The sequence below is a fragment of the Lepidochelys olivacea genome, assembly GCF_965140295.1.
Source record: "Lepidochelys olivacea isolate rLepOli2 genome assembly, chromosome: 15".
Taxonomy (NCBI): domain Eukaryota; kingdom Metazoa; phylum Chordata; order Testudines; family Cheloniidae; genus Lepidochelys; species Lepidochelys olivacea.
In genome coordinates this window covers 32,471,385-32,486,201 of record NC_140425.1, presented here as the reverse complement: position 1 = coordinate 32,486,201, position 14,817 = coordinate 32,471,385, and the positions used below count along the sequence as shown (strand labels likewise).

General features: G+C 41.2%; 1 protein-coding gene across 1 annotated transcript in view; it reads right to left on the bottom strand.

Annotated features, from left to right (window-relative positions):
• GRK3 (G protein-coupled receptor kinase 3) overlaps positions 1-14,817 on the bottom strand; it is a 111,491-nt gene that overhangs the window by 80,514 nt on the left and 16,160 nt on the right. Inside the window, exon 2 of the mRNA XM_084649136.1 lies at positions 11,350-11,426. Within this exon, the coding sequence (XP_084505262.1) occupies positions 11,350-11,426 (77 nt within the window). The remainder of the gene's footprint in view (positions 1-11,349; positions 11,427-14,817) is intronic.

The following is a 14,817-nucleotide window of genomic DNA, read 5'->3' as shown; positions in this document are numbered from 1 at the left end:
TTAGCACAAATTGGCACCTGGTCTGTCAGCATCACACTTGGCACCAGGAGAGATCTCACTGAGGAAAAATTTTACAAGGGAGGAAGCTAATAAAACATCCCAACTATTACCTGAAACATATCAAAAAAGATGCCAATAGGCAACCCACTGACCTATGCTAAACTAACACTATTATATACACTATACCAGGGGTGGGCAAACTACGGCCCTCGGACCGGATCCAGCCTGTTATGGCTTTGGATCTGGCCCGCGGGATTTTCCCCCGTGGTGCCATAGGCCCCACGCCACTCTCTCAGACGTGGCCAGCGCCGCGTTCCTAGGGCCCCGGAGGTGGGGGGGGCAGAGGGCTCCGTGCATTGCCCTTGCCTCCAGGCACCACCCCCTCACAGCTCCCATTGGCCAGGAACGGGGAACGAGGTCCAATGGGAGCTTCGGGGGAGGTACCTGGAGGCATGGCAAGGGCAGCGCACGGAGCCTTGCGCGCCCTCCTCCCCCAGGGGCTGTGCAGGGACGTGGTACCGGCCGCTTCCCGGAGCGGCGTGGCATGGCCTGGGGCTGGGGCAGGCATGCAGGGAGCCTGCCCTGGCCCCGGAGTGCACTGCTGCCACCCCGGAGCCCCTTTAGGTAAGAGGTGCCGGGCCAGAGCCCGAAACCCTCCTGCACCCTGCCCCCCAACTCCCTGCCCTGAGCCCCCTGCCTGCACCCCGCCCCGAACTCCCTGCCCTGAGCCCCCTGCCTGTGCCCTGCACTCAGCCCTCTCTTGCACCTCACACCCCTCTGCACCCCACACACACCCTGCCCTGAGCCCCCTGCTGTACCCCACACCCCTCCTGCACCCCAACCGCCCTGCCCTGAGCTTCCTCCTTCACTCTGCACCCCTCCTGCACCCCAACCCCCTTCCCTGAGCCCCCTTATACACCCTGTACCCCGCTCTGCCCCAATCCCTTGCCCTGAGCCCATTCCTGCACACTGCACCCCCTCCCACACCCTGCACTCCCTCCCGCACCCCACCCCCCTGCCCCAGCCCTGCATACAATTTCCCTACCCAGATGTGGCCCTCGGCCCAAAAAGTTTGCCCACCCCTGCACTATACAAAGACACTGGCACTCAGTCTCAAAACCACACGCATGAGAACATGAGAACATAAGAGTGGCCGTACTGGGTCAGAGCAAAGGTCCATCCAGCCCAGTATCCTGTCTGCCAACAGTGGCCAATGCCAGTGCCCCAGAGGGAGTGAACCTAGCAGGTAATGAGAAGGAACTGAGTGATGGTTGGACACATATTATCCTTTATGCCCTCGGTATGAGAGCACTAGGATGCTCAGGCCACATGTATGACACCAATAGGGGGCGCTGGCCAAACAGATCTTGAGCACATGGGGCACATACGCATCAAAAGGGGAAAGTACATATGGACTGTCACCAGCTTGATTGAAAAGCCAGTAGGTGTCTTGTTAAGTGAGCTCCCCAAGTTTTCAGTAGTCCAACCAATATCTAACTTAGGTTGGCCCACCATGGCCTTACATTCACCCAAAGTAAAACAAAAGGTCTCTCAATGACCTAAATGTGAAGTATGGTCAGCAGTGGGTCTTGACTCATCCTGGCTTCTTGGGTTATGGTCAGGGCCAGATTAACCCATCACTGGGCCCTAGACAAACATATGCTTCTGGGAGAGGAGGGGATGGGGCAGGCCGCCACCCCAGCCAAGCTCTCTCTCAAGCAGCCACAGTGCGCACAGAGCAGAGATCCTGAGCAGCAAGCTTCAGCTGGCATGAGAAGTGGCTGGTACCGCTCCCCTCCCGGCCCCGGCTGCCAAGGAGAATGGCCGAATGTGCCGGGGGGGAGGGGCAGCAGGAGAAAGACAGACGTCTCCCCAACCCCCGCAGGTAACTCTGGTGCGGTAGGAAGAGCACAGAGGCCCCAGGCTGGGCAGAGGAGATGTGGGGCGGTCACATGTCCTCCCCTTTAGATTGTACATCCCCCACCCAATATCGGGATGCATGAGTCATCTATGCACTGGAGGACCAAGTCCCACTGGTTTCACCAGCGGCTGAGCCTACAAGGCCTTTCTAGACAACTCCGGTGATCCCATACTCACTGCATTTCTTTTCTTAAAGGGCCGCTCCTGAGGCAGGGTGCACCAAGGCCAAAGTATCTCCAGCAGGAGACAGCAAATGCCTGGTACAACACATCCATTGAAACGCACTCAAAGAAGAACTGAGGGTACCATATAATCTTAAAGGAAGGAGTTTAAGTCCACAGCCTTTTGGAAACAAACAGACTTTTGAGAAACACAGAAAGTCACTGCAGTCTGTGAGTAACTGGACTTAAACTGTGCTGGTTTTTCCGTCTAATAAATGTCCCTGTTAAAAGCTGTAACAGCAGAAACTTTAAAAAAAAAATCACAAGGCTGATTCACATAATTTATTACTCCTGCATCTGTACCCACTCATTTCTCCATGAGAAGAAAATAACCTACTTCTAGTGTTCAAAGCTTCCTGTCCACTCAGAAGTCTTGACAGTACAAAAGAAATGTTGTATAATTAGGCTGCTCTGCTGAGACACAAAAGTTTTTCCCCTTTTTCCTTATATGACATTATCCTTCCCAAAACAAAATTGTATATAGGTTCTAAAAGCACAGATTTTATGTAGACCTCAGCTGATGAATCGTTCTATTATTTAACAAGAAAAGGTTCAGGCTGCAGCCTGATAAAGAAAGATCTAAATTATTTATAATGAAAAAAAACAGAATGAATTAAAACATTTTATAGGTTGGTTTCAGATGTTATTCAACTCTGGACAGACAAAAGCAGGCCTTTTTTCCACCTTAAAATTAAGCACAGGTAAAAGTACTTATATAATTTATGGTACCAGGCACTCAAGTGCCAACAATATTCTTTATAAAACATCTAAGTATGATGTTTTCTCCATGTCCAACCCTTGAAAGAGATGTAATGAGCCAAGTTAGACTGTATAAGAAATTCTTCCAATTAGCCACATTTCATCTGCCCTCAGGATTTTTCACAGAGAAATAACTTTTATAGCAATACACCAGAAGAAATTTATGCCAGCCATCAAGTAGTATAATTAGCTAATTTATACATATTGGCCAGTCTGTAACCACCTTTTCAATAAATAATTTTTATTGTTTATACTTTATGAATCAACTTTTAACCAAATGGGTTGAATGACACAATATTTTTGTGTTTTCTAAAACAATGAGAACGCAACTGATCAGTAATAACACAATAAACCAAATGTCAAAGCACTGCACATACACCAGACACATTTTTCTTTAACATACCAAATAACTGATGAAGATGTAATAAAATCAATGGAACAGCAAGTTTTCACATATTTAAATGTGTCTGGACATATCATCTCTTGCACAAGTTTTACAGGCTGTTCAAAGTGAAAGTATCAATGTTTATGGCGCAACAGACAGCATAGTATTATATTCTATTTCTACAGCAACTTGCAATCTAACCCACACCAATATCAAAATTATTTTAAAAAACACAAAAGTATATTCATAAAAACTCATCATCCTAAATGTCTAGAAATTAAATTAAAATTGTGGAAATTATTTTAAAATTAACACTAATTTTGTGAGCATTTTTACAAGAGTAAGAACTACAAATTTTTAAAAAATAGATATTTCATAATGTTGAATTACACCTCCAATGACTTCCAGTTTATCCTGTTTTCCTCTACTTCAGTATGCATGATACCCATTGACATCAGTAGAACATCTTTGTGTATAGGAAAACAGATCCTGAATAAAATGCCACATAATAACAACAGTTTCTTGGTTTTGTTTTCAGTCATCTGGTTTCAAAGATTTACATGGTTCCTTTACAGATACAAAATATGAGTTTTGCTAAACAGACTAACAAGGAGAAGTTTATGTCCAACTAATATCCAATAGAATCATGCAACTCATCCATAATCCAGGTTTTAGTCTGATCTTGAACCTGCTGCATAAACTGAAAACTGCTAACAATGAAACAACAATTGGAGGAAAGAGAAACCAGTTTTTACAGGGTACTTTAAGTTTCATTTTTTACCACTCTTTTCACTTCCTAATTTCCACAGAGTCTCACTTATGTTTTATATCTTCCACATGTCTGAAATGGAACCCAAAAATAAATGCACTTTTCCATAGACACAAAAAGCAAATACAGTATGTTGCAAATCTGTCTAGGTATTTATGTAATCTCTGCTACTTTCATATACAAAAAGTAGAAGAGACTCAAATAGCAAGTTAATTTAAGTGAAATGTACATATATATGCATGCATGCATGCACAACACTGCCGTTCTTCTTCCCTATCTCATATTTCCTCTCAATCTTCCTATCCTCCATGACTACCATTTCCTCTTCTTTACATTCCTCCGCATCCCACCCTGACATAAAATTGTAGTTTTTAACCTGGAATAAATTAATACACACCTGGGCCCTTTAACACACATGTATAACCAAAAAGAAAAGGAGTACTTGTGGCACCTGAGAGACTAACCAATTTATCTGAGCATAAGCTTTTGTGAGCAGCTCACGAAAGCTTATGATCAAATAAATTGGTTAGTCTCTCAGGTGCCACAAGTACTCCTTTTCTTTTTGCGAATACAGACTAACATGGCTGTTACTCTGAAACAAATATAGCAACTGCACTCTATCTGTTAAATTCTCCCCCTTCCTCTGATCCCGCACCTCTACTTCTTGCCTTATTCCTTCTTTTGTTATGTCTGATTTTGGATTATAAACCCACAGATCATGGCCCCTATCCTGAAAAGACTTACGTGTATGCTTAACTTTACATGTTAGTCCCACTGACTTCAATGGGACTACTCACATCACATGTAAAGTTAATCATGTGCCTAAGTCTTTACAAAATTGGGACCCTCGTTTTTTCTATATGTTGTAAACTGCCTAGCACTATTTGACAACCAAATTTTATTGCTCTCACTGCTCTTTCTTCAGAGGATTATTTAATTAGTTCAAAATGCCACTGGCACACAGATCTCATGCTTACATTAAACAAGGGTTTAAATAACGTACTAGGGAGTGAGTCTTTAAAACGTGTTATATTTAGATACTTAAGGGATTGCACCACATTGTGTTCCCGTATTGAAAGGGCGGGGAGAATTTCTCAACAGCAAGTTTACCTCCTGCTCATGGCGGACAGCTGACAGGAAGATCTTATACTACAGAGTCCATTCACACAGCTGTAAGGCCTGTCAGTACACTGATCTTAGGATGAATTAACACTATTTTGCTCTGAAAAGCCACCATAAGCTAGAATAATCACCCTGAGCTCTAGCACTCTGAAGGGAGTTAATATGATATGAAATTCCTAAAGGATCCAAAACAGACATGAATGTGTGGGAAGAACACAGATGGCAAAATTCTTAACCTAGTATAGAGTTCCAATATGGAGAAAGCTGAACATAAGATAACATAAGGAATAGTCAAGTGAATCATTCCTAGAAAGAACAGTCCCCCAATAGAAAGGAAGGTAACGCAAAATGGAAGAAAATGTTCACGTAAATTGATAAATGTAGGGTGACCAGATGAAACGGACAAAATATCAGGACACATGGGGGAAGCAAAAAAAAATAAAAGCAGCCAGAGCGGCCAAAGCCACAATATCGGGACATCCTGACCATGTATCGGTAGTGACGCGGAACAAAGACCTAAAAATCGGGATGTCTGGTCACCCTAGATAAATGACAACCACATTTTCTGCAATTAAGCAAACATATATTTCTCACTGGGACTACTGACATGCAGTAAGTTTAATGACAGGTTTCAGAGTAACAGCCGTGTTAGTCTGTATTCGCAAAAAGAAAAGGAGGACTTGTGGCACCTTAGAGACTAACCAATTTATTTGAGCATAAGCTTTAGTGAGCTACAGCTCACTTCATCGGATGCATACTGTGGAAAATACAGCAGATGTTTATTTTTATACACACACATCATGAAAAAATGAGTGTTTATCACTACAAAAGGTTTTCTCTCCCCCCACCCCACTCTCCTGCTGGTAATAGCTTATGTAAAGTGATCACTCTCCTTACAATGTGTATGATAATCAAGGTGGGCCATTTCCAGCACAAATCCAGGTTTTCTCGCCCCCCACCGCTTTATCTATCTGTGTACTTGACAACAGAGATGGAGTAGAAATCAGGTTTAACCTTAAAGCCAAAGGGAAAATGCAAGAGCTTTTTTTAACAATGTGCAAAGGGTAAGTATTATACTATGATCAAGTTCCAAAACAACTAACCCGGTTTTGCTCAAATTGTCCAAAAAAAGCCAAACATGGAAATTTCATCTCAAAAGGTTACAAGCAACTGTGAATGGAGTGTTTTAGTAGAAACTGTTAAGTACCACCAGAAACTAAACAAACTTCTCGATAGACAGATGTGAACCAGATCCAAATCAGTGACCAAGAGCTGAAAGGTTCTGCATTTTATCATACCCAGAGCATCTAGTTCACCAACATTATCTTCTGTCTACTATTAGGCAGCACTGATAAGAAAGATCAATACTGCCTTTCTTTAGATTTGTTACAGTGGAAGTGTATATCACATTTGTTCCAAGTGCATTAATGTAATTGTTGCTATTGCCTAATTTAAAATCTCTTACTCTTAGAAAATACACCTGCTGCATATGTCAATTACAAAAATCAGAGCTTGAATGAAACAATTTTTACAAGTGCGTATGATCAACAGTAAAATATAATGCAAAAATAAATTAAAATACCATTTTAATAATCAAGCATATCAAAATAGATTCTATTTATGAATTATAACTAATCATTTGAGTACTGGAAAAGTCTATTTCCAATGCAGACACAATCTACTTGTTGTGTAGCAAACAGGATGTGGTAATGAGAAAACTAGTTAAAGGTGGTTATTCATTCCACTTAGATACACGCTGTACTTCCCCATGAAGCTGGTATTACACAGGAAGTAACTTGTGCCTGGCACAACAGATTGGCTACTTAATTAAATGCTAGCATAGCAGCTTTCTAGCTGGATGCATCATCTTGTGTTATCTTAAACGCACTGTACGAGTTCCTCACTGTACGAGTTTAAGATCAGGCAGCAGTCAAACAAGAATCCCATGACACCAAGAGGTGCCCAGGGCAGTTTAAAGCAAATGAAGCAACTTATTTTCCTCCATAAAACCTGAAGTAAAGAGAGACACACTAATTTAAGCACAACCTTTAAAGGTTTAGGGCCATCTCATCCTTGAAGAAGCTAATGCCACATTGCAGATTGGATATTCCTGAAGTTCTTACTCAGTTTCCTTCACATTCTTCTTTTGTCCCCATCAGTGCAAGTAACAAGTGATTCGACCTCCAAAACCAAAGGATCCCCTGAGATCCTTTGCAAGGCTATACATCTAGAAACAAAAAACACAGATCATACTTTCAAGCTGCAGGACTGTATTTTGGAAAGTCGTGACCCTGAAAAAGTCATGACTCTTAACCCTAAGAGTTAACAGTAGATGAACTCCATGTGACACGTGTGGGTAAAACAGCTAACTCAATACTTAGACATATTAAAAGGGAAACATGAAACAGGAGAAGAGGGGCAATATTATCTATGTATATGACATTGCAAAGACTAGTACTGGAAGACTGTGTCCAGTTCTGGTTTCCGCACTTTAACAACTGGAAAGGATGCAGAAATGGGCTACAACTTAAGAATGATTTGTGGCCTGGAAACGTGACAGAGACTAAAGGAGCTCAATCGATATAGTTTATCAAAGAAAAGATAAAAAGGTGACTTGATTAGGGTCAACAATTACCTACTCAGGAAGAAGATATCTGATATTAGAGGGCTTTCAAATTTAGCAGACAAAGGCATAATAAGAACCAAAGGCTGGATGCTGAAGTTAGAGAGGTTCTAACTGGAAAAAGAGATGCACATTTTTAACACTGAAAATGATTAATCATTTGAAGAAATTATCAAGGAATATGGTAAATTCTCCTTCAATGAGAGTCTTTAAATCCAAGGCTGGATATCGTCCTAAAAATATGCTCAAGTTCAACCACAATCTGTTGGGTAGGCTGCAAGAATCACTGGATGAAATCTATGCCTTATTCTATGCCAGAGAATCATAAAGGCCCCTTCCAAACTCAGAATCTATGCACTAGAGATATTTGCAAAGGGTCTGTCCCTTCACAGCAGCTCTCTAATCCCCCAGCTCCCTATTCACAGAAATCACAGAACTGGAAGGGACCTCGAGAGGTCATCTAGTCCAGTCCCCTGCACTCAAGGCAGGACTAAGTATTATCTAGACCATCCCTGACAGGTGTTTGTCCAACCCGCTCTTAAAAATCCCCAATGATAGAGATTCCACCACCTCCCGAGGCAATTTATTCCAGTGCTTAACCACCCTGACAGTTAGGAAGTTTTTCCTAATATCCAACCTAAACCTCCCTTGCTGCAATTTAAGCCCATTGCTTCGTGTTCTATCCTCAGAGGTTAAGAAGAACAATTTTTTTCCCTCCTCCTTGTAACAACCTTTTATGTACTATTACACTTAGCAGTGCTGTAATTAAGACAGCATTTCATCATCTATGGCTGGAGGGCAAGCAGGGTCAGTGAAGGGGACAATATAGCTTTAAATCTACATAAAATTAAAGCACATCAACAATGTCATGCATTATTACAATCCAAAGTGTTTCTTGTATGTTCTTACCATATGTTCAAATATAACATTCATTTCATTTATAAAGTCCTTCACAACTCTGCCCTTTCCTGCTTGTCCATTCTTGCCTTTTATCTACCTCCTCTGGCCAGTCCACAATGCCAACCTCATCCGCTCATCTTCTCTCTCAACTTCCACACTGCTCTTACACGTGGTAGAAGCATAGTGAATGCATTTGGAAGGCCATGGGTCTCTCCTCCTCCAAACCCCTCCTGGGCTGTAAGATGCAGCCACTGCTGTGACCCACCTCTGCTTACAAGAAATAAGCCTACCAATGATAGTTGGGGTCAGTGTCAGCCTGGGAGAGTTAATATTAACTTAACCCCCTACCCCCCCCAAATGCTAATTTTTGTAACCATCTGGAACTACCAAGTAGTGCAATGGCAACCTATGTAACCATGGGGTCTTATTTTGGTTTCCTTTGTCCTCTCTCCACTTTCATTTGCAAAATTCATTGTGCCTCATCTCAGCTTAGATTTTAAGCTCCTTAGAATAGGGATAAATTGCTACATGTTTGTCCAGCACCTTGCATAATGTGGCCCAATTTTAACTATGGCCACTAGGCACAACCAAAATACAACCAAATAAATAATAATAATAATAAACACCAGATATGAGTTGTTAGTATCTGATTGTTAAAAATCTATCTTTATTCTCACAGCATTGTGTATTAGACCGAGAATACTCTACCATAAGCAATTATGTTAATGTGTGAAAACAAAACAATGTAGCAAAGAAGAAGGTAGAAAACAGCAATAAAAAATAAACGAACATCCAAAATAAAGACAATATTTTCAGCAAAACGTAAAGTCTCTTCAGTTAAAAAACACCCACATTTATCCTTAATCTTTTCCCCTCATTCCAAAGTTGTCTTCAGAAGAGACATGCTGTCTCTCACCATGCTACTTCATTCTAGCAAAATTGTTATTATGGAGAAGCTGGTTAGAAGCTCCACAGTTAAGGATGAGAGTTTAGAGATATAAGCATTTAACATGGATAAAAAAAGAAAATAATATAAGCAGCAGCTGTGAGGGAAAAGCAAAGTATATAATCTCACAACATCTCTGAAATATGCATCTCAGCTTTTTGAACATACTGAGTTTTATGTCTGAATACGCAACTGTAAGCAATTTGGGGCAGACACTGATCTTTAATGAGTTTATACTGAACAATGAAGTTTTTGACTGGGATGACTGCATGCTATCAAAGTACAAATGATAAATAGAACAACAATCTTTTTTTTTTTAATTCCTCAAGTTAGAGTTAACTATCTACTAGTACTGTAACAACAGAATATCTAAAAATAATTGTCACAACTTGTACTGTTCTTTGGAACAGACTATTAGTTGAAAGATATTTAACCATATGACTGGAAATGAACAATCAAATACAAGTTTCCTTGGTTCCTTAACTATCTGATTTGACTCATACCATACAGATGTAGAGAATTAAAATCATTCTATTTGGCAGTGCTACTGAAACATCCCCTTGTATATATTTTGCCACTGCTATGCAACATTACATCAATTATTCAGAAAGAGAAGTGCTAAACTGAGCCACACATAAACAGGCATTAGTACTGTCAAAAGGAGGATCTGTTTGTTCTGCAGTCCAGTACTTTTGGCTGGAGTTAAACAATCTGTAACATTCTTTTTCCCATCCAGCTTGCCCTTAGTGTATCTGCATGTGAGTAACACCAAGTGTGTTTCTTTACTCTTATTTAGCAGCAATAGTTTCTTTCTTTCTTAAATAAACAGTGTGTGGTTTAGCAGCAGCTGTCATCTGGATTTGATAGTTAACAGTGAGAGAACAAGTGCTGACTGTCCACCACTGAAGATTAGAAAGACTCTGAGCTCAGAAGGAAAGTAACCAGATGAAATCCACCAACTGGGTGGTGCCAAAGCCACCAGTGATCCAGAAAACTTCTTTATCCTAAGAGGTGCCAAGACAGTATGTGTGGGATACATGCTGGCACAGTGGATACTCCATGATCTTTGGGAGTAACAAGGTTGATCTGTTGTTATATATCATATATCCAAACTGGAACAGAAGTACTGAGAGATGAGAGGAATACAAAACTCTTGGTCTTCACAGTTCCAATCTTTCACTCAACGGCCCAGAAATGGCTGCCAATAGGTAGTTATAATTCTTCAACCTTAAACAAAGTTCAACCATTCTTTTAAGTCCTGTCCATAGTCTACTATACCAGCGGTTCTCAAACAGGGGTCCACGGCCCACTGGGGGGCCACGAGCAGATTTCAGGGGATCCACCAAGCAGGGCCAGTGTTAGACTTGCTGGAGCCCAGGGCGGAAAGCCGAAGCCCCACTGCATGAGGCTGAAGCCCTGCCACCTAGGGCTGAAGCCGAAGCCTGAGCAATTGCCCTGCTTGCTACTCCATAACATCAGCCCTGGAATTTATATGCAAAAAACCAGTTGTTGTGGCACAGGTGGGCTATGGAGTTTTTATAGCATGTTGGGGAGGCCTCAGAATGAAAAAGGTTGAGAACCCCTGTACTATACTATGTTTAACTAAGTCTACAGTGCTATCTACAACTGGCTGCACTAAACAGTAGCAAACAAATCAATCTTAAAAACATAAAACAAGAAAATTTGATTCAAAACAGAATTTACCAATCTTCTGATTGAAAATCTTGTCAAAGGTTAATTCACCTCTCTCCTCAAGATACTTCTGCATCACACTGCGGATACTGAAAGACAAAAAATTAAAGAACAGTTACTCATCAAAAAGAAAAGGAGGACTGAAGTGAGCTGTAGCTCACGAAAGCTTATGCTCATATAAATTTCTTAATCTCTAAGGTGCCACAAGTCCTCCTTTTCTTTTTGCATATACAGACTAACACAGCTGCTACTCTGAAACCAGTTACTCATCAGTTGCTCTTTCTTAACTAGATAGTTAATGTACGTTGGAGGGAAGGAGTCTTGAGGTTAAAAGGTATTGTAAACAGATTTATGAATGCAGGGATGCCAGTGTGCATTCACCTCTGCAACTCAGTTAAAGACTATTTATTGCTTAATCCAAAACCTATGGAAGTCAATAAGAATCTTTCCATTGACTTCAATAGGCTGTGGATCAGGCTCTATATTAGAGTTCTAAAGTGGTACAAGCAGACATTTAAATAAAGTCATTCTCTAGCTCAGGGGCAAAAAAAATTGAACAAATTCTACAATCTGACTAATACAGTATTCAATGTAACACACTTATTTTCTCAAAATTCTATTTCTACTTGTGAATAACTTTCTGAACATTGCTCCTCTACACTGAAATTTCCCATGGGTGGTCCTAACCCAATGAAGAATTTTTAAGGTTTGTGGAAACTTATCCAGCAGTTTGAGTTTTGAACGAGAGAATGAAAAAAAATCACTTTTTCCATTGTAAAATAATACTACTACTCATAATAATCATTCCTATTTTTTTAGCACAGACTAAACAATGGTAGAGCTTTTGTGTGTCAAATTTAGCATTTAAGTAACCTACTCTGAGAAATGTAATGTTGCTAATGTTCCCCGTTCAAAACCTATATTTTTCTATGACGAGTTAAAAATACCATACTGAGTACATGCAGGATAAAGGATGAAATTGTCACTATGTTTTCACAGTTCCAATATATGCCTAGTGCATGCCTGTGCCACTCTGAAAGACAGCATACAACAGGATCGAGACAAGGTGTGCAGGTTTTGCCCAAAACTGGATTCTTGGGTAGTTTTTTTGGTTCTTTTAAATGCAATAACTAGACTGCAGAGGCAATTCAAGCTCTCCATGTTCTATAACTTCCCACCCTATACACTCAGGGTCTTCAGAATACAGGTGTTTGAAAAGGATAGAGGGCACACAGCACTTGGGCTGCCAAACCTGTTGCATATTCTTCTTGAAATGCAGAGCTGGGAGTGGAAGAGTAGAACACACATCAGGTGGCAGGGGAAGGAGTCCAGCAGGTCTACTGACTGCCAAGCCCAGCCATTGCTTTCAAATAATCTGAACTGTGGAGGCCAGAATGCACTCCAGGAAAAGACATCTACTATGGTTATTATTTCAGTTCATTTACACACACAGACCACCCTTTTTGTATTTTTCTTTTTAGGTTTTATTTTAGCCTTTTCTTTCTCTCTCTATGCAAAAAAAGAGAGAGAGAGAGAAATTAAATGGGGAAAAACAAGCTAATAAACTTTTAAAATCATGAATTTAAAATAAAGCAGTACACTGTATTTAAAAACAGATACAAAGGTTTCTCACCACAATATTAACTTGCTCACACTGCACATTAACCTGCTTACTTTGTAACTCAATGTAAATATTTAACCAATAATAGAAAACACTATATATGTACAATTTGGGTAATTAACATTAGTACAAGATTCTTAACTTCCGATTTGCCTAATTTACATTTTAACTTTGTGACCCTGACATGTTAACATAGTTTTAAAATATAAACCATTTATTTTTGCAGAATATGGTACCATCAAAAATGTACATGGAAGATGCAAAGAGCAGCAAAGGACCCAGTAAGATTCCTAGACAACGAATCTTAGCAACAAAATGTGGAATAGGTAATCATCTCTTCTATCTTATCTTCAGCATTCAGCTCAATCAGTAGTTGGAAGTTTGGGGTAGCCAAAAGCTGTCAGTCAAGACAAGCAAATATATGTCAGAGAGTAGCATTAAAGAGTGAATTAAGGACTGAGTTGTTAAGAAGCACTTAAGGCCAACACAAAAATGTACCAATCAGACATCCCAAAGCGAAGCAATTACATTCTTTAGACCGTATGACAAAGGGGGGGTGATGCAAAACCTCACCCAGAAGTAAAGAGCTGTTTCAGAGGCATGAACTGAATTAGAAGAGAAGGATGCTGCAGTACATTCTATAATAGGAAACAAAATCTTTACTTTGTTTATAGAGAGAACAGAGAACCCTTTAAGACCAGAGCTTGGAGCCCAAAAATGTATTAGTTAATACACTCAGAATTCAGATGCATTCTAAGGGATTTCAGAAAAAAAAGCCAAAAATGGCAGAGAATAAAAATTGGACAATAAAAGAACATGGATCCCAGTGACAGCTGAACCTGGTGATACTCTAAACCAGTGTTTCCCAAACTTGGGATGCTGCTTGTTCAGGGAAAGCCCCTGGCGGGCCGGGCCGGTTTGGCTGAACCTGCAGACGCAACAGGAAAACAATCGCGGCTCCCATTGGCTGCAGTTCACTGCTTCAGGCCAATGGGGGCAGCAGGAAGGGCGGCCAGTACATCCCTCGGCCCGTGCCGCTTCCCGCAGCCCCCGTTGGTCTGGACCGGCAAACCACGGCCAGTGGGAGCTGCGATCGGCCAAACCTGCGGACGCAGCAGGTAAACAAAGTGGCCCGGCCTGCCAGGGGCTTTCCCTGCACAAACGGCGTCCCAAGTTTGGGAAACACTGCTCTAAACAAAAAGAGCTCAGTAGTGCTGTAGCTCTTCCCAATGCTTCACACTGATTCAACAGACAATCTAGGCTTCAGAGTGAAGTGTGAGTTTATTGTGTGTGCTGGTTGTGTTGATTTGTGTGTGGATTCCATTGTGTGGGGAGAGTTCAACAGATTTGTGAGGGTGCTAAATGAGGAATATAGGCTGAGTTGAGGGGCTATGTGTTTTGGGGCTGTGCATTCTGATTCTGTTGTTGTGGGTGGGTTGTGATGTGTTGGGAAAGTTGTATGGATCTCTGTGAGTGGCAATCATGGGGTGTGGCTCGCAGTGAGGCATTTGGGCCAAGTAATCCACCATCTTTGCAGTCACTCTCCTACAACCAATGAAATTTTTACCCTACAGCTAGTTTGGATGCAAAGGTGGTGATTGGTTGAGTTACTTCTGATACCACAATGGTCCAGGACTCTCTGCATGACATTCATACATGTCTTACTGCACAGGTGTAAAGTCAAATTGGTTGATAACTTTAAAATGGAATGGTAACTCTCTGTGAAAACAAGTGATGATTCAATCTGGTTATATTCTGAACAAAAAGAGCCCTCAATCATGCCTGTAGCCGTTTCCACCAATTCATACTGACTCTACCGACCTAATAGGCTTCAGAGTGACAATCCTGAAATCTTATTA